Source organism: Solanum stenotomum, chromosome 8 (assembly GCF_019186545.1).
Source record: "Solanum stenotomum isolate F172 chromosome 8, ASM1918654v1, whole genome shotgun sequence".
NCBI lineage: Eukaryota > Viridiplantae > Streptophyta > Magnoliopsida > Solanales > Solanaceae > Solanum > Solanum stenotomum.
The window spans coordinates 2864519-2889503 of NC_064289.1; the positions used below are offsets into that span (position 1 = coordinate 2864519).

The 24985-nt window shown below is 33.8% G+C and overlaps 2 protein-coding genes and 1 long non-coding RNA gene across 3 annotated transcripts; 2 read left to right on the forward strand and 1 right to left on the reverse strand.

Annotated features, from left to right (window-relative positions):
* Positions 1–1733: 1733 nt before the first annotated feature.
* LOC125872154 (probable protein phosphatase 2C 4) lies at positions 1734–4851 on the forward strand. Its single transcript, XM_049552837.1, has 4 exons — positions 1734–3542; positions 3634–3747; positions 4344–4608; positions 4718–4851. The coding sequence occupies exons 1-4, from the start codon at positions 1902–1904 to the stop codon at positions 4831–4833; spliced, it is 2136 nt and encodes a 711-aa protein (XP_049408794.1). The 5' UTR covers positions 1734–1901; the 3' UTR covers positions 4834–4851.
* Positions 4852–8143: 3292 nt separating this feature from the next.
* On the reverse strand, positions 8144–10432 carry LOC125872155 (actin-82). The gene is made up of 4 exons (XM_049552838.1): positions 10223–10432; positions 9185–9578; positions 8486–9099; positions 8144–8308 (listed from the first exon to the last, which is right to left on the reverse strand). The coding sequence occupies exons 1-4, from the start codon at positions 10280–10282 to the stop codon at positions 8243–8245; spliced, it is 1134 nt and encodes a 377-aa protein (XP_049408795.1). The 5' UTR covers positions 10283–10432; the 3' UTR covers positions 8144–8242.
* A 736-nt stretch (positions 10433–11168) lies between these two features.
* LOC125873394 (uncharacterized) lies at positions 11169–20489 on the forward strand. The gene is made up of 2 exons (XR_007447205.1): positions 11169–11287; positions 20385–20489. It is a non-coding gene; the product is annotated as an uncharacterized LOC125873394 (long non-coding RNA).
* Positions 20490–24985: the final 4496 nt, after the last annotated feature.

A 24985-nucleotide genomic window follows, 5' to 3' on the forward strand; every position in this document is an offset into this window, starting at 1 on the left:
CTGTTATCTTGTTCTTTTTTCATGTTCTTTAGTTGGAGTTCATTTTGTAAAACCTAAGGGGGAGTATAATTGCCCAAATATTGATAAGGAAAACTGTAGTAAATGGAAAATTACCATAGGAATAATTCAAACCACTTATGAAAGAATAGACTTAAATGGAGTGGGAAGAGTGCGAACGCATCTGATCTAATGTGTGTCCCAATATTAACTATCTTGAAGTTGTTGTTAAATGTGATATTATTTTTAAAGGAGAATGTACTAAATGAATCAACAAAGCATTGTCTAGTCAATATCCCTTAATTTAAAGTCTCCTTTTAACAAAAAAAAAAATAGTTGAATTTTTCAGTCTTAGCCGACGCAAACTGTTCATAGTAATAAGTTTGAGGTTCAAATCCCATGTTTAATCAATTTGTCAATAAAGTGATTTATTTATTAATTGACTTTAAAATTATGCCAAAATGTGTTTGTATGACAAAAATCTCGCCACTTTACATAAAGAAATCAAACCTTTAGCTAAAAGCCAATGGAGTGAGTAGAAATAGATCTAAGATTTGAACATAGTGACTACACCACTCAAATCTAAATAAATACATAATGTAATTAAAACTACTATCGTTTTAATTTTAATTCACATGTTTTATTTTTCTTTTAAATTTTTTCAAGTATGTTGTTGTTGAATTTTTTCAAATAACATAATTTCAATATCTTTAATTTAACTTTAATCAACACTCCTCTATACAAATAACATAACATACTTTAAATCATAAAATTAATAAATATTTTTAATACTCATAGTATATACATTACTTTAAACATTTCTCGTTTTGTCTAAGTTCAAGTAAAGTTCTATTGTCTTCGTTTGAATTTTTTCTCTTATTTTTCTTTCTTACAAAAAATATATCTCTTTAATTTTATTTTTTTCACTTGTTTAAAATTTTTAAATTAAAAAATATATTTTATATTTTATATATTTTTAATTTAAGTTCATATATATTACTCACTCTGTCCCAATTTATGTAACTTACTTTCTTTTTTAGTCAGTCACAAAAAAAATGACACATTTCTATATTAAATAACAAATTTCTATCATTCATTTTGGACCACAAGTTTTAAAAGTTTTCCTTTCTTTCTTAAATTTCGTGTCGAATCAAACTACCTCACATAAAATGGGACGGAAAGAGTAATTTTTATTACTACTCCCTCCGTTTAAAAAAGAATTATCTCCTTTCCTTTTTAGTCTGTTTAAAAAAGAATGACCTCTTTCTATTTTGGTAACATTTTAATTTCAGTTTTTCACGTGACATGTTTAAGGTCACAAGATTAAAGGACAATTTTATACATTTGACATAACTTTAATTTAGGATCACATGATTCAAAAGTCTTCTTTGTTTTTTTAAATTCCGTGTCAAGTCAAACTATACCATTTTTTGTGAAACGAAGAAAATATTATTTATGCTTAATTAAGTAAAACACATAAATTAAAATAGACTCGAGAGTGACTAGCGAGTAACGTGGTACGCGAAGTAGTACTGAATTTGGGTGTAATGGAATAAGGTGACGTTTGGGTCTAAGGTCTAGAGATTTAACGTCAACGCCTCACACACACTAAAAGCCGAAAGTAATTTGAAAAAAAATGACATTTTAATTTTTTAGAATAACCAAACAAATGACCAAACTCCAAAAGTTGTTACTCTCTTTACTTTTATTACTTATTTCTTATATTTCAAACAAACAGCCCCCCCACAACCCAAAAGTCAACCCCCCTCTCTCTCTTCTTCACCTCTTCTTCTTCTCGTTTCTTCAATTTTCTTCTCCACTCTGCAATGAATCTTTAAGCTTTTTTAAGCTTCCCCTTTTAATTATTTCAATTTTCTGAGTTTTTTTTTTAAAATTTTGTTTCCATGGGAAACGGTGTAGGAAAGCTTAGTGTTTGTTTCACTAGCGGCGGCGCCGTGGAGGGTCGTCGCCGGAAAGATTTCGCTCTCATGATTTCTGACCCACTTGAAGATTTGGGTCATTCTTTTTGTTATGTTCGACCCGATCAGACACGGATTTCATCTTCCAAAGTTCACTCAGAGGAAACCACAACTTTCCGGTCAATCTCCGGCGCCTCTGTTAGTGCCAACACTTCTACGCCGCTCTCCACGGCGTTTGTCGATCTGTATTCTTACAATAGCATCGATCGGTCTTCGGCTTTTGAGGGTTCTACTTCTTTTGCTTCTATACCCCTTCAACCTATTCCCAGAAACTCTATTCACTCCGGCCCACTTTTCACTTCGGGCCTTGTTCCGGCTTCGGGCCCGACGGAGCGTGGATTCATGTCCGGCCCTATTGAGAGGGGATTTCAATCGGGCCCGCTTGATCGTGGTCTTTATTCGGGCCCTCTTGATAGGGGCTGTTCTGATCAGTTTCAGAGAAGCTATTCACATGGTTTTGCTCTTCGATCCAGATCAAGAAAAGGGTCATTCTTTCGGGTCCTTCAAAGAGCTATATCAAAGACCTTATCAAGAGGTCAAAATTCTATTGTTGCACCGATAAAAGGGTCAATTTCAGTAAAAGAAAGTGATTGGGTTGTGAGTGCTGAAAAGCAGAACGAATTGACTATTAGCAGTGTGAATTTCAGCAGTGAGTGTAGTTTGGATGATGATGACACTTTAGATAATCAGAATCTTCAGTGGGCTCAAGGGAAAGCCGGTGAAGATCGTGTTCATGTCGTAGTTTCTGAGGAACATGGTTGGGTTTTTGTCGGGATTTATGATGGATTCAATGGTCCTGATGCACCTGATTTTTTGGTATCAAATTTGTACCCTGCTGTTCACAAAGAGCTCAAGGGACTGTTATGGGATGACAAATTAGATAATAATTCCTCTGTTACGATCCCATCTCTGAGTTTGGCAGCGGAGGAATCTAATCAGACTATTGACGATGAATTCTCAAGGGATAGGCCTATTGATAGTTGTTCAAGATGTGTTGAGCAAGAGAATTATCCTTCAGCGAGGGAGGATCTTTCATTCGATTCACGGTTAAAGAAAAAGAGGGGGAAGGGTTCAAAGAACAGGTACAGAGGAGTATCAAAGAAATGGGAAGAGAATCAGAGGCGATGGCGATGCGAATGGGACAGGGAAAGATTAGAACTTGACAGGAGATTGAAGGAACAGCTGAATGGAAATGGTTCAAATGGATCAGGATCAGTTAATCATGCTGATGTATTAAAAGCTCTTTCTCAAGCATTGAAGAAAACAGAGGATGCATATTTGGATCTAGCTGATAGGATGAATATGGAGAATCCTGAATTGGCTTTGATGGGTTCTTGTGTTCTTGTTATGTTAATGAAAGGAGAGGATGTTTATGTGATGAATGTAGGCGATAGTCGAGCCGTGTTAGCTCAGAAGAAAGAGCCTAATCTGTGGAGTCAAGATTTGGAAAGGATTAATGAAGAAACATTGAAAGATCTTGAACTTTTCGATGGCGATGAGTCGGATTGTGTACCTAATTTAACTGCTTTCCAGCTTAGTATAGATCATAGCACCTCTGTGGAAGAGGTATGACAATCTAGTTTCTGATTTTAGATATCTTTTAGGCTAATAAATATTTTTTTAATTCGATCGGTTAACTTGATTTGTTGTGTTACAGGAAGTTCAAAGAATAAAAAGTGAACATCCAGATGATCCATGTGCCCTGATGAATGACCGCGTTAAAGGTTCATTGAAGGTTACTAGGGCTTTTGGTGCTGGTTTCCTCAAACAGGTACTGTTGGAATATTTGCTTTTCTAGCTTGTTAACAAGTCAACCCTTGAGAATATTGTAGGAAAATAAAATAAGTCCTTTTGATTCCCTTTGTGCTTGTGAAAGAATTCTTGCTTTATTCACTCTAAATGGATTGTTTTATATCTTGTTGAGAACAAAGTTTATGCCTTTTTTCATTAACCTTTTCAACACATGGCAAAAGCTACCTTTCTCATTAAGTTGAAAGGCATATTCGACCCGAATGCTACTTGTGTTGTTCCTGTGATCAACATTTTGCATTTAACAGTTCTTGCAAAAGGTTTATTTGGCATCTAAAATTTCAATGCTCTTTACTTTTAAGGATCTTTTGGAAGTTTACTTTCAAATATGATGGCACCCCTTATCAAGATCCTAAAATGTACGAAAGGCTAGCCGTCTTATTTCCAACAGGCTTATAGCTTGTCAAACACCTTTTTCATATTAAAGCAATGGCTAAATGAGGCGTGGAATTACTGAATCAATAACTATATGCTCTGTTTTTGATACTTTGTCTTTCTTTTCTCTACTTAAGAATGCTCGATTGGATAATTAACTTTCATTTCTTCGCTCTCCTGCAGCCTAAATGGAACAATGCACTTCTTGAGATGTTCAGAATCGACTATATTGGAACTTCCCCCTACATCAGTTGTCTTCCATCGCTCTATCATCACAGGTTAGGGCCAAGAGACAGGTTTTTGATACTGTCATCCGATGGGCTCTATCAGTACTTCACAAACGAAGAAGCTGTATTAGAAGTCGAACATTTCATCTCATGGTCACCAGAAGGAGATCCAGCACAACATCTCATTGAGACAGTATTGTTTCGCGCTGCAAAAAAAGCTGGTAAGTACTTTTTACTCATGCAAAATGCTTGGAGTGGTTTCTAAGGGTGGAAAAAGATGTAATTTTTAGGTGTAACTAATCTGAAAATTGTAATTATGTTTTATTTTAGGTATGGAGTTTCATGAGTTGCTTGAAATTCCACAAGGGGATCGACGTCGATACCATGATGATGTTTCAATAATTGTTATTTCTTTGGAGGGAAGAATATGGAGATCCAGTGCATAAGTAGGGAAAAAAATTAAACAGTTATAGACCTATTAAAAAAAAATGAAAATCAAACATCCAATTTTTGTTCTTTCTTAAATCACCATTTTGTAAATAGCAACTAAGCCCTGGAACCAGTGTTACTTAGTTGTAAAATGTACTGTGGGTGATGGATGGGAATGTAAAGGTGTTAGATCAACTCCTTTTATCTGTTTATAAGCTGTCATATTAAGTGTAATTTTCTTTAATAAATGACATCTCTTAGAAGAAACTCTGTTCAAACTTTTTATGTTATTTCATTTGCCACAACTCATGAACATGCTCTAAACTTCTTGCTCGACTCCCAATCAAATTCTGAGGCAGAGTTAGGGGAGCATAACAGGTTTATTCACTAGAAAATTACCTTGTATATCATATAGTACATCAATTTTTTTTTTTATATTATATTACATGTTGAACACTTGAGTGTTATGTTTTTATGTTTTGAATCCTTAATGAAAATTCTGACTTTGCCCAGAACGGAGGAAACAAGGTTTAAAATCTCTTTTGATTAAAAAAGAAAAGAAGGAGAATTTGAAGTTTTTTTCTAATGCTTAGTTGTTCAACTTTTTGACAAATATGGCGTGTTGTATGTGAACAGAATTCTGTTCAAACATAGTATAGTATTTTTTCTTCTTTCATTTTAATTTATAAAATGACTTGGTGCAATTAAGTCAGCAGCTAAAGTAAGTCAAATCAATTAATTCTTCTTACTCTTAACGGACGCGGCATGCAATCAATTTCTTATCTGCTTTTTTGTTCTCATGTTTTCGTCTTTATGATTTTTTTCTCTCATTCTTACGTGTATCAAACTAAACGTTCCTAATATTTAAGGTTGCTACGTAAATATATCTTTTTTTTTTGGGTAAATAATCAGTTCATTTCGCACCTAGTATGGCTATTTTACTCTATACCTGCTTTTTATCACTAACAAATTTTGGATAATTCAGCTTATCAAAGCTTATACATCATCAACAACAACAAAACATTGAGTGTGATTCGAAAAGTGGAGTTTAGGAAGAGTACGATGTAATTAGACCTTACTCTTAACTTTATGGGGCAGAGCATCATTTTTTGTAGACTCTTGGAACAAAGTCCCACATTGGTTGAGACATGGACTGGTGGTCTGGTTATATGAACTTGGATAATTCTCTCCTCATGAGCTAATTTTTGGGATTGAGTTAGATCCAAATGTCATATCTTTAGAGAAAAGGAGGAGGAGATTAAGCCCCCTCCCTTCCTGCACATAGTGCGACAACCCTCATCTATCAATCTGAAAGTTCAGATAGCCAAACAAGGCACATAGTGCGACACCCCTCATCTAACAAAGTTCAGATAGCCAAACAAGGCACATAGTGCGACAACCCTCAGCTATCAATCTGAAAGTTCAGATAGAATGAGAAAGTTCAGATGACCAACCACAACTATCAACCCTTCATTAACAAGGTGAAAGTGCATGCACATAGCCATATGAAAGTTCCAATAGCCAATCAATTGAGTTACTAAGATGATGACCAACCACATCTATCAACCCTTCATTAACAAGGTGAAAGTGCAGATAGCCAACTAATTGAGTTACTAAGATGATGGCCAACCACAACTATCAACCCTTCATTAACTAGATGAAAGTGCAGATAGTCAACCAATTGAGTTACTAAGATTCTCTACAGCTACTTACTAACCTTCCACATATTAGAAAAAACCACTCAACATTTTTTTTTTCTTGATTAGAATTTAAAACCCTGATCTCCAAAGTTTTTATCCGTTACGTATGTATTTATGACTTCCTGAGGTTGTATAACCACCAAGACTGCAGCATGAATCAGGAGTGGACAAGTTAAGTCAGACCTATTCTGGATTATGAAATCATCCCTTATGGCTAACTGCTAACCAATCTTTTAAATTTAGATAGTAAATGCACAAAAAAAAGTTGGGTGGGAAGGTTGAGTAGTAGAAGAAGAAGTTAGGAATATCAAATTCATCAAACAATAAATAAGAAAACCTGTCATTTTGTCATAAATATTTGGGCCCAACATTTCAGGTATGTAGATGCTAACTTTAGTGATCAATACTGAAATTTATGACACAATTTTTTCAAAATTCAGTTCTTCACATTTAATAAATTCAACTGAAATCCCCTTTGATTTTTTGGGAGAACTTATGGCAGATCATGTGTGCGTTGAAAAAATAGGCAATTTGGTATGGGATTTTGTGGATGAACAAATTACACATGTGATCGTGGTCCATATACCTCTAGTCAACATTTTTATTAAGAAAATAACAACTCAAAAATACTAGATAACGATTAATTTAATTCTGCTAATTGTAGGAATCACTTTAAATTATTTTGTTTTAGTCAAAATGAATATTAAATAAAAAAAAAGTATATCCAAATTCACAGATTCATGAAGCTGGACACAATTGATTAAAAAATTGTACGTGGACGATAATAAGTATGTCCATGATTTAAATGTGCACATTTAAAAAAATATCCCCACATAACAAACACACAGCATTTAATCGTCTCTTTGAAAAACATAATGGAATTGACAAATTAAAGAATAGTCATACACTCATATGCTGTGTGTTTGTTATGTGGGGATATTTTTTTGAGAAGTGTGTTCTTAAAAATTGGCTTATCTTTGAAAGTATTTTTTGACAGCAGATTTTAGCTAAAAGCTTGAGAATAATTTAAATAATCATCTACCTAATTGCTTAATCGAAACTTAACCTGCGGTTATATAAGATATGTATAATTCATACATGATATGCATGTAATTGTGTTTAAATATATCTATGTATATCAACTAGAAAAAATAAACAAAAAATTTAGTTATGTGAGGCAATAGGCCGAAGTTACTTAAAGAGGGTTCGGATAGAAGTGTAGAGGCCTAATTTGGTGTTGGGCCCAATATTTGGGCATTGCAGATACAAGTTGCTAAAGTTATACAAGCTATGACTCCAATCAGGGGTGGATGTAGTATATCGATACCAGTTCATCTGAATCCAATACTAGTTGCTAAATTTATACGTAAAGTTCATGAAAATTGTAACAAATAGTCGATATGAATTCATAACTTGAGAAATCTTAGTAGCTCAATTGGTTGACTCATGCTATTGAGAAAGGTTCGATTCCTCACCTTGTAGTCGAAAATTAAAGTGAAAAAAATATTAGCACAAGTAGGAAACTATAGTTGATGAGCAATATTGTTCTGTGGTAAAATGAAACAGGATGCATATCTATTATATTTCTGCAGATATAATCAGAAGTGTTTCGAGTTACAATTAAACGGCAAAGCTTCACAATATGAAAATTTATATATTCTGGAAAAATTCTTTGCCTTTGGTTATAACAACAAAGTAACTTATAGTTAGTTACATGTCTAAACAATTAGAAGCATTTCCTGTGGACGATGGAAGGACCAGATTCATCATACTCTGCCTTTGCGATCCACATCTGCATTTCAAAGTGAAATAAAATAAAATGACACAGAGTCAAACTGACTTCTCTATAACAACATTTCACTGTTACGACTAAAATCAGTGATGAAACTTGCTAAATCAGATCTGCAAACAAACTATATGAAGTAGCTAGTGAGAATGAACGTAACTGAATTTCGAAGTTGTTACTAACCTGTTGGAAGGTACTTAGAGAAGCTAAAATAGAGCCTCCAATCCAAACACTATACTTCCTTTCAGGTGGAGCAACAACCTTAATTTTCATGCTGCTTGGAGCCAATGCAGTAATTTCCTTGCTCATTCTATCAGCAATTCCATTGAACATAGTGGTACCACCGCTAAGTACGATGTTTCCATAGAGATCCTTCCTAATATCCACATCACACTTCATGATTGAATTATAGGTCGTTTCATGAATTCCAGCAGCTTCCATTCCAATCATTGAAGGCTGGAAAAGTACTTCTGGGCAACGGAAACGCTCAGCACCAATTGTAATAACCTGACCATCAGGCAACTCATAACTCTTCTCAACAGAAGAACTAGTCTTTGATGTATCCAATTCTTGCTCATAATCAAGAGCAATGTATGAGAGTTTTTCCTTAACATCCCTCACAATTTCCCTTTCTGCTGTAGTGGTAAATGAGTAACCACGCTCCGTCAAGATTTTCATTAAGTGATCAGTAAGGTCACGACCAGCCAAATCAAGACGTAAAATAGCATGTGGTAAAGCATATCCCTCATAGATTGGAACAGTGTGACTGACGCCATCACCAGAATCCATCACAATACCTACATTCGATATTCAATGTTCTTACGTCCGGACAAAATTTCTTAGATACAGAGAGAGGAATGAAAATAGGAGAAATTTGTTCACCTGTTGTACGACCACTGGCATAAAGGGATAGAACAGCTTGAATGGCAACATACATAGCAGGAGTATTGAATGTCTCGAACATGATTTGAGTCATCTTCTCACGATTAGCCTTCGGGTTAAGAGGTGCTTCTGTGAGCAGAACAGGGTGTTCCTCTGGTGCCACACGAAGCTCGTTGTAAAAAGTATGATGCCAAATTTTCTCCATATCATCCCAATTGCTAACAATACCGTGCTCAATTGGGTATTTCAATGTGAGAATACCACGTTTGGATTGAGCTTCGTCTCCTACATATGCATCTTTTTGCCCCATTCCTACCATTACTCCTGTATGACGAGGGCGACCAACAATGCTAGGAAATACTGCTCTTGGAGCATCATCTCCAGCAAATCCCGCCTATAATTGACAATTACACAAATCAAGATATAATTGGCAAATCTATATGGCTTTTTATCTATTGATGGGGAGCATTGGCGCAATGGTAAGAGTTGTGATCACGAGTTTAAGTCGTGTCTTAAAGAAATACAAAATAAGGTAGCATCGAAGGTGATTTGCAGAAATAGCTTCTTTCATGCCAGAGATAATATCTCATGATATGGTCATTCAATTTACAAAAGTAGATTTGTGGCCAAAAAATCTCCAGAAATTGTTTTGGTGAATCGCTATTAAATTCGTTAGATAGTACAGTGACCGAACACCAAAAATTGGCAACCAAACTTTGGTGATTTTAGCAGATTGCCATAAAATTCGTCAGGTTGTCTTGTCATAAATCATGACGATCGCTAGAAATTGTCCACCAAATCCTATTAATTCAGGCAAGTCATGTAGAAATTTGAGCAACACATTTTTGTTAAGATGGCCAAAAAACAAATAGGGGTTGTTCCGGAGATACCCTACGTACAAAGTGAAAATGATCTCTCGATTATGTATATAGCGAAAGTTTAGTACTCTGAACTAGTCTATCCATTCGAATTACTTACAAGAATTGAATTTTAATAAATGTTTGGAAAATTTAAAAATGTGTTTTCAGTATTTCGTACCTTAACCATTCCAGTTCCATTATCACAGACAAGTGGCTGGATATCCTCACCATCTGCCATTTTTTATGAAATACCTATCACCAAAATTGAAATCCTCAAAATTAGAAACTGAACAAAATTACAACATAAAGACAATGAGATGAAAATTCCTTAGGAAAAGAGATAATTACTTTTAAATATTTTTGGGTGGGGGAGGTCCTGGAATAGTAGGCTAGAATTCCAATATAGAGAAGAAGAAAAAAGGAAAAAAACTGAGGAAGAATAGGGAGCTAAAACTGAAACTTTTAAAGCAGAAATTGGTTATATTTGCAAAATTAATGGTGGAAATTAACCGCATTTTTTGCTGTCTATGATCTTGCCTATCCTCTAGTTTTCCTTTGACTAATCCGGCCTCATACATTCATAACTGCTAACTAATAGTTTATTAATTAATAATATATATATTATAGGGTGAATTTAACTTCTATATATACTCAAAACGTGTAAAATAAATTTTACACTATGAAGGTACTTTTTTCTATATAAAAGCTAAACTTCTTCAATATATATAAACGTTTTATATGACTGCACTAGTGACCGGCTTTTCGATTTCATTTTTGATTTGAAATGAAGTTTAAAAAATAAAAAAAAATATTTTTTTTATTCTGTGATCTTAAGTGAAAAATATGTCTTTTAATCTTATGATGTTAAATAAAAAAAATTGATAAAAAAGAAATTTCCGAGCACTCTGTAACCAAATTTATTTGGTTTCCTCCAATTTCCTGTTGACTTTTAAACGTACTTATCAAAAAAGGACACTGCTAGTTGAATTTTTCAGACCAGACCGTGTGAAAGAAAGTTCCTAACATTGCCTGATTACATACAATACTATAAAATATACAAGTTTATTGTTTCTCCATATTTATATAATATCCAAACCAATTTTCTCATACACCTAACAGTTACAAAAGAAAGAGATCGATTGTTGGTACAAGTTAAATCCGATAAAAGATGAAGAACGTTATGAAAACTGTGTTTGTGATATGTATCATCATGTGTGTCCTCGTAACACCTACCATTGCTAGGGTGAGTACAAGGAGTAGTTCAACCACCAGATTGACCCCAGTAGTCCGTGCTGGTGCTCGCGGCGCTAGCAACAGCTCATCATCATCCACCCCCTTGTGCATCTCATCTATAGCTATGGCTCTCTTTGCTTACCTTTCATTTGTTTACTTTTGATATATGTGAATTTTTAAATGTATATGTATACAATTGTTTTTTTTTTTTGTACTTTATAAATTGATTAATGAATCATTTTCCCTTAAATTTATTCATATGTTTGTATAAATAGAGTACTTTATAAATTGATTGAAGTAGATAAAGTAGTGTATATATATTAAAGGACATTCAAAAGAAACACATGATATTATGCCAATCCAGTTGACCATCCAAACTTATATATTTTTTGTGATGCCAAAACTTTATATTGTAGTAACTGAAATACAACACATTTTAATGAAGAAAAACAAAACTAGCAACTTTTCAAATATACAACAATATTAAAGTTGACGTCGACATTGTAAAGGACATTATCCTCATTGATCTCTCCCTTCCGTTGAACTTAGAGAATGGCACATTTAATTTGTGCCTTCGAGCTTTCCAACTAAATGTCTCTTTTATTGTTGGTCGACCACACTTTCTTTTTTAATAACTGAACGAGTTTTTAAGAAATAATCCTGACTTAATTTTTAATTATTTTTTGTGATATTATTCCCCTATCCCAATTTATATTATATGACTCGGTTTTTTTTAGTTCCTCCAAAATAAAATAACACATTCCTACATTTCGTAATTACTATTAACTTTAAAATACTATCACCGTCCAACAATATTTGTCCATTAGATGTCCAACAATACTTATCCACTTTATGAAATCAATGAATTATTTTACATTTAGTTTCTAATTTATTCTTATAATTAATTATAGCCATTTTTCTATTATATTTTTCAAGACAATATATTTATTATATTCGAATGGTGATATAGTAAAATTACCCTTCGATATATAATTTCTTAAGAAGTCTGCAAAGTCAATAGAAGCAAGTATTATTGGACATAGAGAATATCTATTTACTCTTGATAGAATGATTCATATTCCACTCAAACTTTTATGACTTATTTTAGATTACAAGTTTCAAAAAATATTCTTTCTTGATTAAACTCTGTCACTAGTTAAACTACATCATAAATTGAGAAGGATGGAGTAGTTCTTCTCCAATTGACACATATAATAACAGATAAATAGGGGATATCAAAACTGATATGAAAACATCAACTATTAAATATAAATATAGTTCAAAGATCGTTTCCTGCGTCTTCATTTTTGTTACATGTCAAGATTATTTCTTTTTGAAATCTAATAAGAAAAAGAAGCAAACTACGTATTTAGATCATTAATTAATTTATGTGTATACGTGGAAAAAAGTTCATTCTTTCTATCAAATTGAATTTAGAAAGAAACGTTCTTTAAAAATACTAATTACGTGTTAGACTATATGAAACACGGAAAATTAACTAGTCATTTCAAGAAAATACATTTGATGGGTGAGTCCAACTTGTAAAATTGGATTAACACGGTCCCACTATTGACTTTCAATATAGAATGCCAGCATAAATGTTAGTATTATATAGTAACAATAGATAAAGAGGAAATATTTATTTGAATTTCGTAAGTTTAGGTCGACAACTTTAATAATTGAACGTGTTTTTAGATTATTCAAATTCTAATATATCATTTAAATTTCTCACCCACTTAAATTTAAATATTTTATATAATACTAATTTCTTTTACGTTATCCCTTCAAATCTTTTCTTGTAAAACACATGTCATGAAAACCGAAATTAGTTCCAAGATCAGTTTCCTCCATCTTCATGTATTTAGCAAAGGTGATATTTACGAAACGAAATAACTTATAGTAGAGATCTGTTTTAATAAAGAGTTGATGATGCTTCAAATATCAAACTCAAAAAATCAGGATATTTTATTTACTATTCTCTCTTTTTTACACAATGTGAAGATTATTTCTTTTGTGAAATCTAATTAAAAACGAGGCAAATTGTGTACGGAGTAATTACCTTTCTTTTGTTGACTTTTCAACGTATTTGTCAAATGGGACACTAGTTCGAGTTTTCACACCGTGTCAAAGAATGAGAAAGTTCGGGGGGGTGGGGGGGGGGGGTCCTCTCTACAGTTGATGAGAAAACGTGCAAAATTTCAATATAAATAGATAAGCTTGTATTATTTCTACATAATAATATCCAAATTTTTTCTTACACCTAAAAGAGAGAACGCTTAGAAGAGGAAGAAAGGTTTTACGTGTAATTATATTCAATTAACTAATAGGGAATAACGAAGCAGTATCTAAGAAAATTAAAAATAAAGATGAAGTACGTTATGAAGGCTGTGTTTGTGATATCTATCATCATGTGCATCCTCCTAACACCTACCTTTGCCAGGGTGAGTGGGAGTCGTGGCAGTGGAAGGACTTCAACCACCAGATTGACCCCTGTAGTCCGTTCTAGCAACAACTCATCATCATCTACACCGGCCTTGTGCATGTCTTCTATTGCTATGGCTCTCTTCTCCTACCTTTCATTTGTTTACTTTTGATATATGTTTACACGTTGGGCCGGGGTTTTCAGAATTTAAATTTTACAGGTGTGAGTGTGAATTTTAAAATGTTTTTTTTTTTTTAACAACTGTAAAATATTACCATAACCACCAAAGAACAAATACAATTTTAAAATGTTGTATATGTAATTCTATCGATTTGTTTTGATTCGTTAAATACATACGAGTCTGATCAGGTTTCTACGGAGCCAGAGAACCGGTGCATGGTTACCCTATATATTTCTATAAAATGCATTTGTTGTTCTTTATATTATTGCCTGGAGTAGTACTGAGGCCATGTCACATAATGTAATCCATCTGCTGGAGTTTTTATTATTTATAATTTCTTGTGATGTGATTGACTATATGTTGCTCGAATTTTAAAGCTTAATTTGGAGTGGGGATTGAATCAAATTTGATACAAGTAGAGCTGCAGTTTATCAAGAGCAACATGGAACAGAATATGTAGGTTCAACACTGCATATTACTTAAAACTAACGGCTAAATTTAGTTTGAAACGTTTTTTATTTTTTCATCTGGTGTTCCAATCGCACGTTAGAATCTTATTAATTTGGATTTGCACCGGAGGATTTTGTCATACCGTGTGTATGCAATAAATTTTAAACATATGAAAAATAAATCAACCACAAGCAAAATCTAAAGAAACAAGAATATTTTATTAATAAATCAATATGGGTACAAATCTGTTCGTTCCCTTGTAAGATTATCCATGATTCAAGGGCTGTTAGTGATGTATTTTCTAAACTAGGATGATTTGGATTTGATCTCTTTATGTGTCAAGACCCAATTTTTCAGGTCATGATGGCGCCTACTATATGACCCACCAGTAGGCAAGCCGACCCATATCCCGGAACTCGAAGTAATGGGATGTTAGGGTAGAAAACCAACCAATCAACCTAAAATAGTAATAAATATAACAAGAACATGCAATGAACGGGCGGAAGCGACTAGACATATATACACAAAATGAATTCCTCCCAAAACCTGGAAGTCACAAGTACAGAGCTGCTAACAAAAGTACAAGTCCTAAAAGTGGACTACAGAAACAAGCTGTCTAAAAAGGCAAAAGACAAGCAAAAGTAAGTACAGAAAGAGCCGAGCAAATCCAGGACGTTGTGTGCTCACCCTTGCCTCCGATCACGACCGCAGCTGGCTTGAATCAACGTCGGTAGCTAGTACTCGGACCTGCATCACGAAAATAGATGCAGAGTATAGTATGAGTACCAAAACAACAGGTACCCAGTAGGCATTAGGCTGACTGGGCAATATAAGCAAAAGTGAACTGAAATGCAAATAAAGACAAGGAATCTAACTAACTCCGTCGGGCTCCCATAAACCCGACGGGTACGCTCGTGCACAATAAAAGAAACCACCTGTACGAACCCCCATAAGCCTGGCAGATGCACCGGCAGTTGAAGTAAAATAATGGAGCTAGAAGGTCTATCACAATATTACCACTTTCCGGACTTTAACTGAACCATTTCCAATTATATTCCAAGATCTCATTACGTCCAAGACTTTAATCGGAACATCTCCAACCTCCAAAACCTCAACCTACAGATGAGAGTAATCAAGACTAAGCTGAAGCTTCAGTAAGGAATTAGGAATGCATCACGTGCAAGCTGGACAGCGGACTCGAACCGGGTACTATAGCTAATGAGTCAACCTATATGGGCTGGACCACAAACTCAAACCGGGTGCTGTAGCCAAAGGTCGGACACGGGTGGGCTGGACCACAGACTCTAACCGGGTACTATAGCCAAAATCAGATCACAGGTAAGCTGGACCACGGACTCGAACCGGGTACTATAGCTAAGCCTGGACATAAGTAAGCTGGACCACGGACTTTAACCGGGTATCTGTAGCCGATAGAAAAGCAGGGGATTATGGATACAAGGTCATAAGCTGAGTTACCACCTAGCTAAGCCTCAGACTATCAGACTCAAGTCTGCTATATCAGTCTACAAGGAGCTGACCGTCCGAAACGACGTCGAAAAAGTTCTACTGCCCAACGACATCCGAAACCTCGCAAGTCTATGACAACACTAGTCTAAGCCTAGACTAAGACCAAACATACTTCAAATCAATACTATCATATACACCACAAGGTACGGATGTTCAATAATATCAAGAGTCATGCTTTCATAATCCAACAATTTCCCGAAATGAGGTCTAAGGCAGGAATTATAGAAATTTAGCATGCTCGACACCCGAACCCCTCCATACTCAAGCAAATCAATAAACAATTGCCTAAACATGCTCATTCTCACGAGGGGAAAGCCATAGCCTACCTGAAAGCCGATCACGCGTGCTCCAACTCACGGTACCAGAGCTTTTCCCCTCCGAACGGTCTCCAAATACTTCCCCACTATCAAAAGGTTAATCACCTCGTCATTACGAATATGTTGACACTAAAATTATATTTTTCGGAGACAGACCCAAAATTGGGTCTAAAACGGGATTGTGGGACCCACAATTGGAATACCGAAAATGAATCCGTGAAAATGTCACAAATACCTTACTAAACTAATACCCCAAAATTTAGCACAAAAAGATGCCTAAAACATAGCAAATCAGCCCCAACAATTAAAATCATTAATAAGTCTTGACTTACGACTTGGCAGCCCTTTGATCACCAAATTCTGGAAAAACGAGACCTTTCCAACCCAAACAGATTATACCATGACGATCCGTGTGAAAAACTCCACAAGTTAGCCTCAAGAATGACTCAAAACGGACCTAAGATGATCAAGATCTAACCTCATCTTCGATTCCTTACCTCAAACGAAGCCTCCCCTCGCGTTTCTGAGCTCACCTCTAGATTCCCCACGAAATTCTCTTGAAATTAGCCTTTTGAATCACCTAATTTGAGCTTAAAATGGAGGAGATATCTATGTTTGAAGATGAGGAAAAAAAAAAGGAAAATTGTATATAATAGAAAATATTAATTCAAATTAAATACTATAAATATAGTCTGATTTAATTGTACCTCATAACAAACTGTTGCTATTTCACCTCTCTCCTGGTGAATCTCGCTTGCCACTTTCGTTCTCTCCCTCGCCTCTCTCGTTTTTTATACAAACACAAGTGTATAAAGTGCGTTTGTGTTTGTATAAAGCGAGAGAAAATTGTATATATACATATATTTTCGTTTCTCTCTCTCCCCTCTCCCAGATCTCTCTCGCCACTCTCCCAGATCTNTCTCACTCGCCTCTCTCACTTTATACAAAAACGCAAATGTATAAAATGCGTGAAAATTGTATATATACATATATTTTCGTTTCTCTCTCTTCCCTCTCCCAGATCTCTCTTGCCACTCTCCCAGATCTCGCTCGCTCACTCGCCTCTCTCACTTTATACAATTGATCTTTTTGTATATGTATACCAAAGCAAATTATACAACTGTTTTTTTTTTTGTATATGTATAGCGAATTATACATATATATGTTTGTTATGGAGCGCATTTATGCAAACTTTGCTATAACATACAAATATGAATTTTGTGTCTGCTATATGTGAAAGTTGCTAAAAAAAAATAGACAAAAATTGTCCTTAAATCTGGAAATTTCCAGATTTCAACACGCTGCCATGTGGCATCGCGTGGCTCTGCCACGTCACCACCGCGTTAGAATTCAACAACTCTTCAAACTTAAATTTCGATGTTTCGGACTCGTTCGGAGTCGGAAAAACACAAACCATATATGGAATCTGATTGGAAATGATATTTCGGACTCAACGATGAAGTCGGAATTTCCATTGGAGATCGCTTCGATGAAAAGTGGGTCCCACACCCTGTATCGTTTTGAGCCAGATTCCACAACGGGCATCTAAAGCCTCGGGAAGTGAACAAAGGGTTGTTCTAGACCAAAATCGATATTCCGAAGCTAACCTAGCTATCAGAATTTTCATCTGAGCACGTTTTCCAAGAAGGTTGACCAAAGTCAACTATAGGCCAAATTGCAAGGGCAAAAACGTCAAATGGCCCTAAACTCGTACCGATTGCCTCGATACTCGTGTTGACCATGCTACTAGCCAAATTTGGCCATTACGAAGCTGATGGAATCGTCAGAATTTTATTCAGAGGTCTTTTAGACCGAAGTCAATTTTTCAAGTTATAAAATCTCCAAAACAGGGAAACGGGTCTAAAACCCAAACGAACGACCAAGCGACCGAACAGTCAGTGCCAGCAAGTCATAAATGACTTGGGGTCACTACAGGAACGCTCTAAACGATGGAATGAATGCTTTAATTTAAAAATGACCTGGAGGGTCATTACATTATGAATATTCTATGAATTTGCGGAATATTTGAGATGCCTTTTCAAGAGAATATAGTACCATTTATATATGCATGAACTGAAGTTTAAGTTGAGTAGCCTCCATGAATCCTAAATGGAATTCAAGACTACTTCCAACTCGAATTGAACACATCTTGTAAAGTCTCACAAAATTTCAATATCTACGCCCAGACTCAACTACTGAATTCTGATCTCTTGTCTTCCTGTAAACCTTGAATATGCCCATAATATCCCTTAAAAGATCATCCCCCCTTCTCTGGATCAAATACACTTAACATTTTCTATAAGTTAAATTAACTAGTCACTTAGATGATGTATTGATCTCTTGTGGATCAATAATAGAGTCCTATTCAGAAAATTTTATTGTCAGATTAATTACGAACAAATCACATAACAGAGACACTTCAATGACCCAATATTCTGTCAATGTCCTGATTGCAATTGTAGTGATGGCGTGGTTACTCCAACTTGCAGAATTAGAACACCATATTATACATTATCAGCAACAATAAATTAAAGAGGATACATTTATTAGAACATTTTCCCCGTTTCAATTTATTTATCTTATTTTTTATTTTTAATCCGTCTAAAAAGTTATTTTTTGTCACTTTTTAATTTCAATTATAATTCCACATGACAGGTTTATGGTATAAGATTAAAGAATATTGTGATACATTATATATATATATATATATATATATATACATTTATAATTTAAGATAGTAGAATCTAAAAAAATTCTTTATATAAAACTCAATTAAAGTTAAAATCAAACAGTCAAATTGAAACAGATGGAGTGGGTTTTTTTTCCCTCCAAATTGTTTTACACTTTCTTGTTGACTTATTCACGTACTTGTCAAGTTGGATATTATTAGGCGAGATATTAGACCGTATCAAAGAAAGTTCCTACTCACAGTGTGCCTATTTTCAACTATAAATACCCAAGCTTGTTGTTTAATAAAAGTACTTAATAGATAAATAGATTAGTAAGGGTCGTGGCGGAGTAGTAAATATTTCGAATCCGAGTTTTTGGTACAAAGTCGTCTTTCTTAGGAAACGTTTTAACTTTCCCCCAAGGTAGAACTTTCCAGCGTGAATTTGAATTTAATTGAGCTTTAATGTGAATTCCGAATACGAAAACTTTAGAAAAACAAACAAACAAATATAGGGGATATGAAGTCATCAATTATTAAATATTAATCTAGTTTAAAGATCGGTTTTCGGCGTCTTCATTTTTTTACGTGTCAAGATTATTTCTTCTTGGAATCTAATTAAAAAAACACTAACCAAACTATACGTAATTCTTTCTATCCAATTGTATTTAGAAGTAACGTTCTCTAAATATACTAACGTCTGTTTTCAAGAAATTAAATACATTTTGATGGGTGCCTCCAACTTGTTAAATTGGATTAATTAACACTGTCCCACTATTGAATTTTAATTTAGAACGCCAGCATATTATATATTAACAATATATAAATAGGAATTTAATTGAATTTCAGAAGATTTGAAGTAGTAGGTGGACAACTTTTCATTATTTAGTAATAGAACGTGTTTTCAGATTATTCAAATCCTGATATATCATTTAAAATTTCTCACCACTTATATTTTAAATATTTTATGTCAAGCTATTAAGTATTAGGCGACTTTTAAAATACTTTTTGTGAAACTAGTTCTTTGCTAATCACCTTTTCAAGATACTTTAGTCTATTTTTTTTAAAAAAAGGAAAGATATTTTGGTCTATTTTTGACCATTTAACTCTTTTTTATACATTTCAAGATTATTATTTTTTCAAATCTAATAAAAAAAACGAGATAAACTATGTACTAATTAATTAGTTTTTTTTTTGTTCTTCAATTTCCTGTTGAATTTTCAACGCATTTGTCAAGTTGGAGACTAGTTCAAGTTTTTAGACCGTGTCAAATAAAGTGTTTAATCAAATTGCCTCTCTACTTAATGAGAAAACATGCAAATTTCAATATAAATAGACAAGCTTGTTGTTTAATTTCTACATATCTAAACTTTTGTCTTACCCCTAAAAGAGAGAAACACTTACAAGACAAGAGGAAGAAAAGTTTTAATAAGTTAAATCCAATTAGGTAACATATTTAGCAAAAATATGAAGAACGTTATGAAGGTTGTGTTTGTGATATCTATCATCATGTGCGTCCTTCTAACACCTACCATTGCTAAGGTGAGTGCGAGTCGTGGCAGTACAAGGACTTCAACCACAAGATTGACCCCAGTAGTCCGTGCTGGTGCTCGTGCTGATGCTCCCTCTACCAACAACTCATCATCATCCACCCCTTTGTTCATGTCCTCTTCTATAGCTATGGCTCTCTTTGCTTACCTTTCATTTGTTTACTTTTGATATATATGAACATGTTAGGGCCGGTGGATTCAGAATTTAGATTTTACGAATTGAGTTGTGAGGTGTGAGTGTGAGTTTTAAAATGTATATGTAATCTATCGATTTATGATTATTTTTTCATTAAATGTATAGGAGTTCGGCCACAAGTCACAGGTTTCTACTTAACCAGAGAACCAATGGTTAGATATGAAACTATTAATGTACCCTATATATTTCTATAAATTAAAATGCATTTGTTGTTCTTTATATTATTGCCTGGAGTACTCAGGCCATGTCACATACTTATAAAATATGGTTTGGATATTAAAAAAATTTGTGATGTGATTTGACTATATGCTGCTGGAATTTTGAAGCTTAATTTAGAGTTGGGAAATTTTTTTGAATCAAATTTGATTGGACTAGAGCACATGTAGGCTTCAGTACTTGGCCTTGAAACTGAAACCTCTAATTATAGAGAAGCAGTCGAATTTACTGTATCATATTCGTACATTTAAAAAAAAAATCTAAATATACCACTAGACAGAGTGTCTAGTGGTGTTTTATTAATATAAACAATATAAAATCCTCAATAGGGATAAGTACAAGCAAGGGGCAAGGGCGAATCTATATGTTTGTGTGGGGATGCCACGACACCCAGCAATCTCGATTAAAACTTTGTATATATGTGTGTATATGTATAAGAAATTGTTATAAATTAAATTTGCCACCCATTGAACAAAATGGTGATAGGTGCCGTTGGCAAAAGAAACGGAATTCCACATTGCAGGTTCGATTCTCGCTCTCAACATTATTATTATTTGGATTGCTCTTGTATGAACTGAAAAGGCTTCTCAGCTCTTTCTTTCCATTCTTTTTTTATTTTTTGTAATTAGTTGTTAATTTTTTTTATTTTTTGTTTCACTAATTATTGACATTTTGATATGAGTATTACGTGTGTATTTTTTATTAATTAATGAGTATTGTATTATGAACATCACATAAATATTACTACGAATATATTTAAATTGTATTTTTTTTAAACATAAGTTTTAAAATGATGAATATTATTATGTTAGAGTTCTTTTAATTTTAAGGTTCTTCTGATCTTCACGTTCTTGATAAGTAAGATGGTTGGGTTGAAACAATTTTTTATCCTTTCTCTACTATATATATGCAACAACTCATAAAGACATGAAATATGAATATATTAAGTTAACACTGTTAGATGGTTTATACAAATTTGATTTTAATGTGGAATTTTTTTTTTCCTGAGAATAAGGCCTCTAATTCCAAAAAATAAATTGAATTGTTTAGTTATCTCTAATCTTAGAATGTCTAAAAGAACATATCACTAACATGCATGTTTAATCAATTTGTTTTATAAAAATAAAAAAAGATAAATAACCCAAATTGTAACCCAAAATTAAAGGAATCGACCCGTTTATTTTACTTGGGCGATATGACATCCACGACCTCCAAATCCTAGATCCGCCTCTGAAGGGGGGCTAGACCTTACCTTTCCATTCCAATAAGGTTATTCTATTTCAAGATTCTAATTTAGAGTTCCAAAAGGAGGAAAAAAACAAATGGTTCTAATCTCTTTTCTTCTAGTAAACCTTGAAGACGCCCATAATATCCCTTAAAAGATCACCACCTAAGTACACTTACCTTTTTTATAATTGTACGAAGCGCGATATATTCACCAAGTCATTTTCAGATTAATTACCTGACAGATCACATAACAGAGACACTTCAATGACCCAATATTCTGTCAATTTGTGATTGCAACTGTAGTAATGGTTGGTGCTTCAACTTTCAAAATTAGAACGCCATATTAAACATTATCAGCGACAAATATTTAAGAGGATATATTTATTCAAATATTGAAAGACAACACTTTAATTTTTTTCTAATAATTGAACGACTACTTTTCAAGTTAATTTTAAATCATGATCATTTAAAATTTCTTACAACTTAACTTTTAATTATTTTTTTTTGTCATACTAGCTACTTCTATTATGATCATTCCTTCAAATCTTCAATTATCACTACAACAAAAACAACTTTTAGCGGCAATATATAGACGCATTAATAAAGAGTGCTAAAGTCTTTATCGGCATTAGTTAAGTGTCATTAGATTCAATATTGCTAAAGGCTTTAGAGACATATATATATATATATATATATATATATATAAAGAGTGTTAATTACCGCTAAAAATACATATTTAACGATAATTATGCTATTATCATTAATTAATTATCGGCGGTGTTTCCGATCATTCCTATCAAATATTTTCTTGTAACACACATGACACATGATAACATTATTTTCTCCAATTTCCTGTTGACTTTTCAACGTACTGGTCAAGAGAAAAGACTAGGTCAAGTTTTCAGACCGTGACCAAATAGCTTGAACCAGTGCACAATTGCAATACTATAAATATACAAGCTTATAGTTTCTTTCTCCATCCATATCCAAACCAATTTTCTCTTACACCTAATACTTACAAAAGAAAGAAAGAGATCGATTATTCATACAAGTTAAATCCATTAACAAAGACAAATGATGAAGAATGTTATGAAAGTTATGTTTTTGCTTTCAATCATCATGTGTGTCGTCGTAACACCTACCATTGCTAGGGTGAGTACAAGGAGTAGTTCCACCACCAGATTGACCCCAGTAGTCCGTGCCGGTGCTCGTGCTGATGCTCCCTCTACCAATAACTCATCATCATCCACCCCCATGGGCATGTCCTCGATTGCTATGGCTCTCTTTGCTTACCTTTCCTTTGTTTACTTTTGATATATGTTTACACGTTGAGCGGGGGGGGTTTCAGAATTTAATTAGATTTTACGGTTTAAGTAATTATTACTGTGAATTCTAAAATGTAAATGTAATTCTATTGATTTTCATTATATATATACATATAGGAGTTTAATTTCTATTGATGAACCAGCAAACTTGTGGTTAGATCTGAAAGTGTTAATATATCCTAGTTATTTCTATGTTCTTTATATTATTGCCTGGACCTGGTGTAGTGAGGCCATGTCATCACATAATTATGTAATCTGTCGAAGATTTGTATAAAATCTGGTTTGAAATTAAAGTTTCTTATACATATGATTGACTATACGCTGCTTGAATTTTTTGAAACTTAATTTGGAGTTGGGAAAATTTGATCGAACTTAGAGTTGCAGTTTATTAAGAGCAATACGTAGGTAAAGGAGGGAAAACTAACGGCTAAAAAGGAGGGAAAACAAATTGTTCTGATCTCTAGTCTTCTGGTAAATCTTTACCGAAACAAAAACAATTTTTAACTATAATATTCTCTCGGTCCTAATTTATGTGACTTATTTTTCTTTTTAGTCAGTCCAAAAAAGAATGACACATTTATATATTAAGTAATAATTTAACTATAAAATGTCTATTTTACCCTTAATGAAATGATTTACAGCCACAAAATTTCTATCATTCATTTCGAACCACAAGTTTAAAAGTCTTCCTTTCTTTCTTTTTTAAATTCTGTGCCGAATCAAACTACTTCACATAAAATGGGATGGAGGGAGTAATATATACTTGAAGGGAAATAAAAAAAACAAATATTAAAAATTATATCAAAATTTCTTCTAGTAAATCAAATAATTAAGAAATATATAATGGAAAAAAATAAAGGTCAAATGGTCTGGTGGACCCTTGCACTTGTATCCATTTATATTCTCGACCCTTTTACTTAATCATTTGTCAACTGAACCTTTATACTCAATAAAACACAATTTAACAAATCCCTCTGACCATTGACTAGGATTATGTGGCATTAAAATGTGTGAGTTGGCAAAAATGTGTAACTACACGCTTCTTTAGGCGAGTGAATAACATTTTTGGGTTAAAAAATATTAAAATTACAAAAAAATAAAAAATTTAAAATCAATTAATTAAAAAATTCCTTCTTCTTCACCCACTATCCCGTCATTTTCAACCATTTTCATCGGATACCCAGCCCTTCTTTCTTCTTCTTCACAATCTGTTAAGATCAATTTACCAGATCTTGGGCACATTTTGAGTCCACTGATTAATCCGGGAGAAAGCGGCGCTGGTGGTACTCACCAGAGACCACACTGAATCGCAGTGGAGTGAGAGAGAAGCGGTGTTGATGGTGCACGCCGGAGACCACCAACAGTATTGATAGATAGTGTGAAGTATGTAACCTATTCTTGCATGCTTCCTTTTAAGGATCTATTCCTCTATTGGCTACCTGAGAATGGAAAACTTATGTGGAAAATGCATCTTCACGGATCCCTGAACAATTTTGTAGATTCTGGTGAAATATAGTGTTTACACCTCACATAGCTTCCATTGGTAGATTCAGACATTGCAACGTCTCTCTTATATTCGTTCATACGAGATAACCTTAAAATTTACTCCACGAGATGAAGAAACATAAT

What these genes read in the sequence shown, in the direction of transcription:
- LOC125872154 (XM_049552837.1), top strand. Translation starts at nt 1,902, where the DNA reads ATGGGAAACGGTGTAGGAAAGCTTAGTGTTTGTTTCACTAGCGGCGGC. An exon ending in ATAGCACCTCTGTGGAAGAG is followed by an intron (nt 3,543 to 3,633) that starts GTATGACAATCT and finishes GTTGTGTTACAG; the next exon opens with GAAGTTCAAAGAATAAAAAG. An exon ending in TCGCGCTGCAAAAAAAGCTG is followed by an intron (nt 4,609 to 4,717) that starts GTAAGTACTTTT and finishes GTTTTATTTTAG; the next exon opens with GTATGGAGTTTCATGAGTTG.
- LOC125872155 (XM_049552838.1), bottom strand. Translation starts at nt 10,282, where the DNA reads ATGGCAGATGGTGAGGATATCCAGCCACTTGTCTGTGATAATGGAACT. An exon ending in ATGGAACTGGAATGGTTAAG is followed by an intron (nt 9,579 to 10,222) that starts GTACGAAATACT and finishes TGTCAATTATAG; the next exon opens with GCGGGATTTGCTGGAGATGA. An exon ending in TGCCAGTGGTCGTACAACAG is followed by an intron (nt 9,100 to 9,184) that starts GTGAACAAATTT and finishes TATCGAATGTAG; the next exon opens with GTATTGTGATGGATTCTGGT.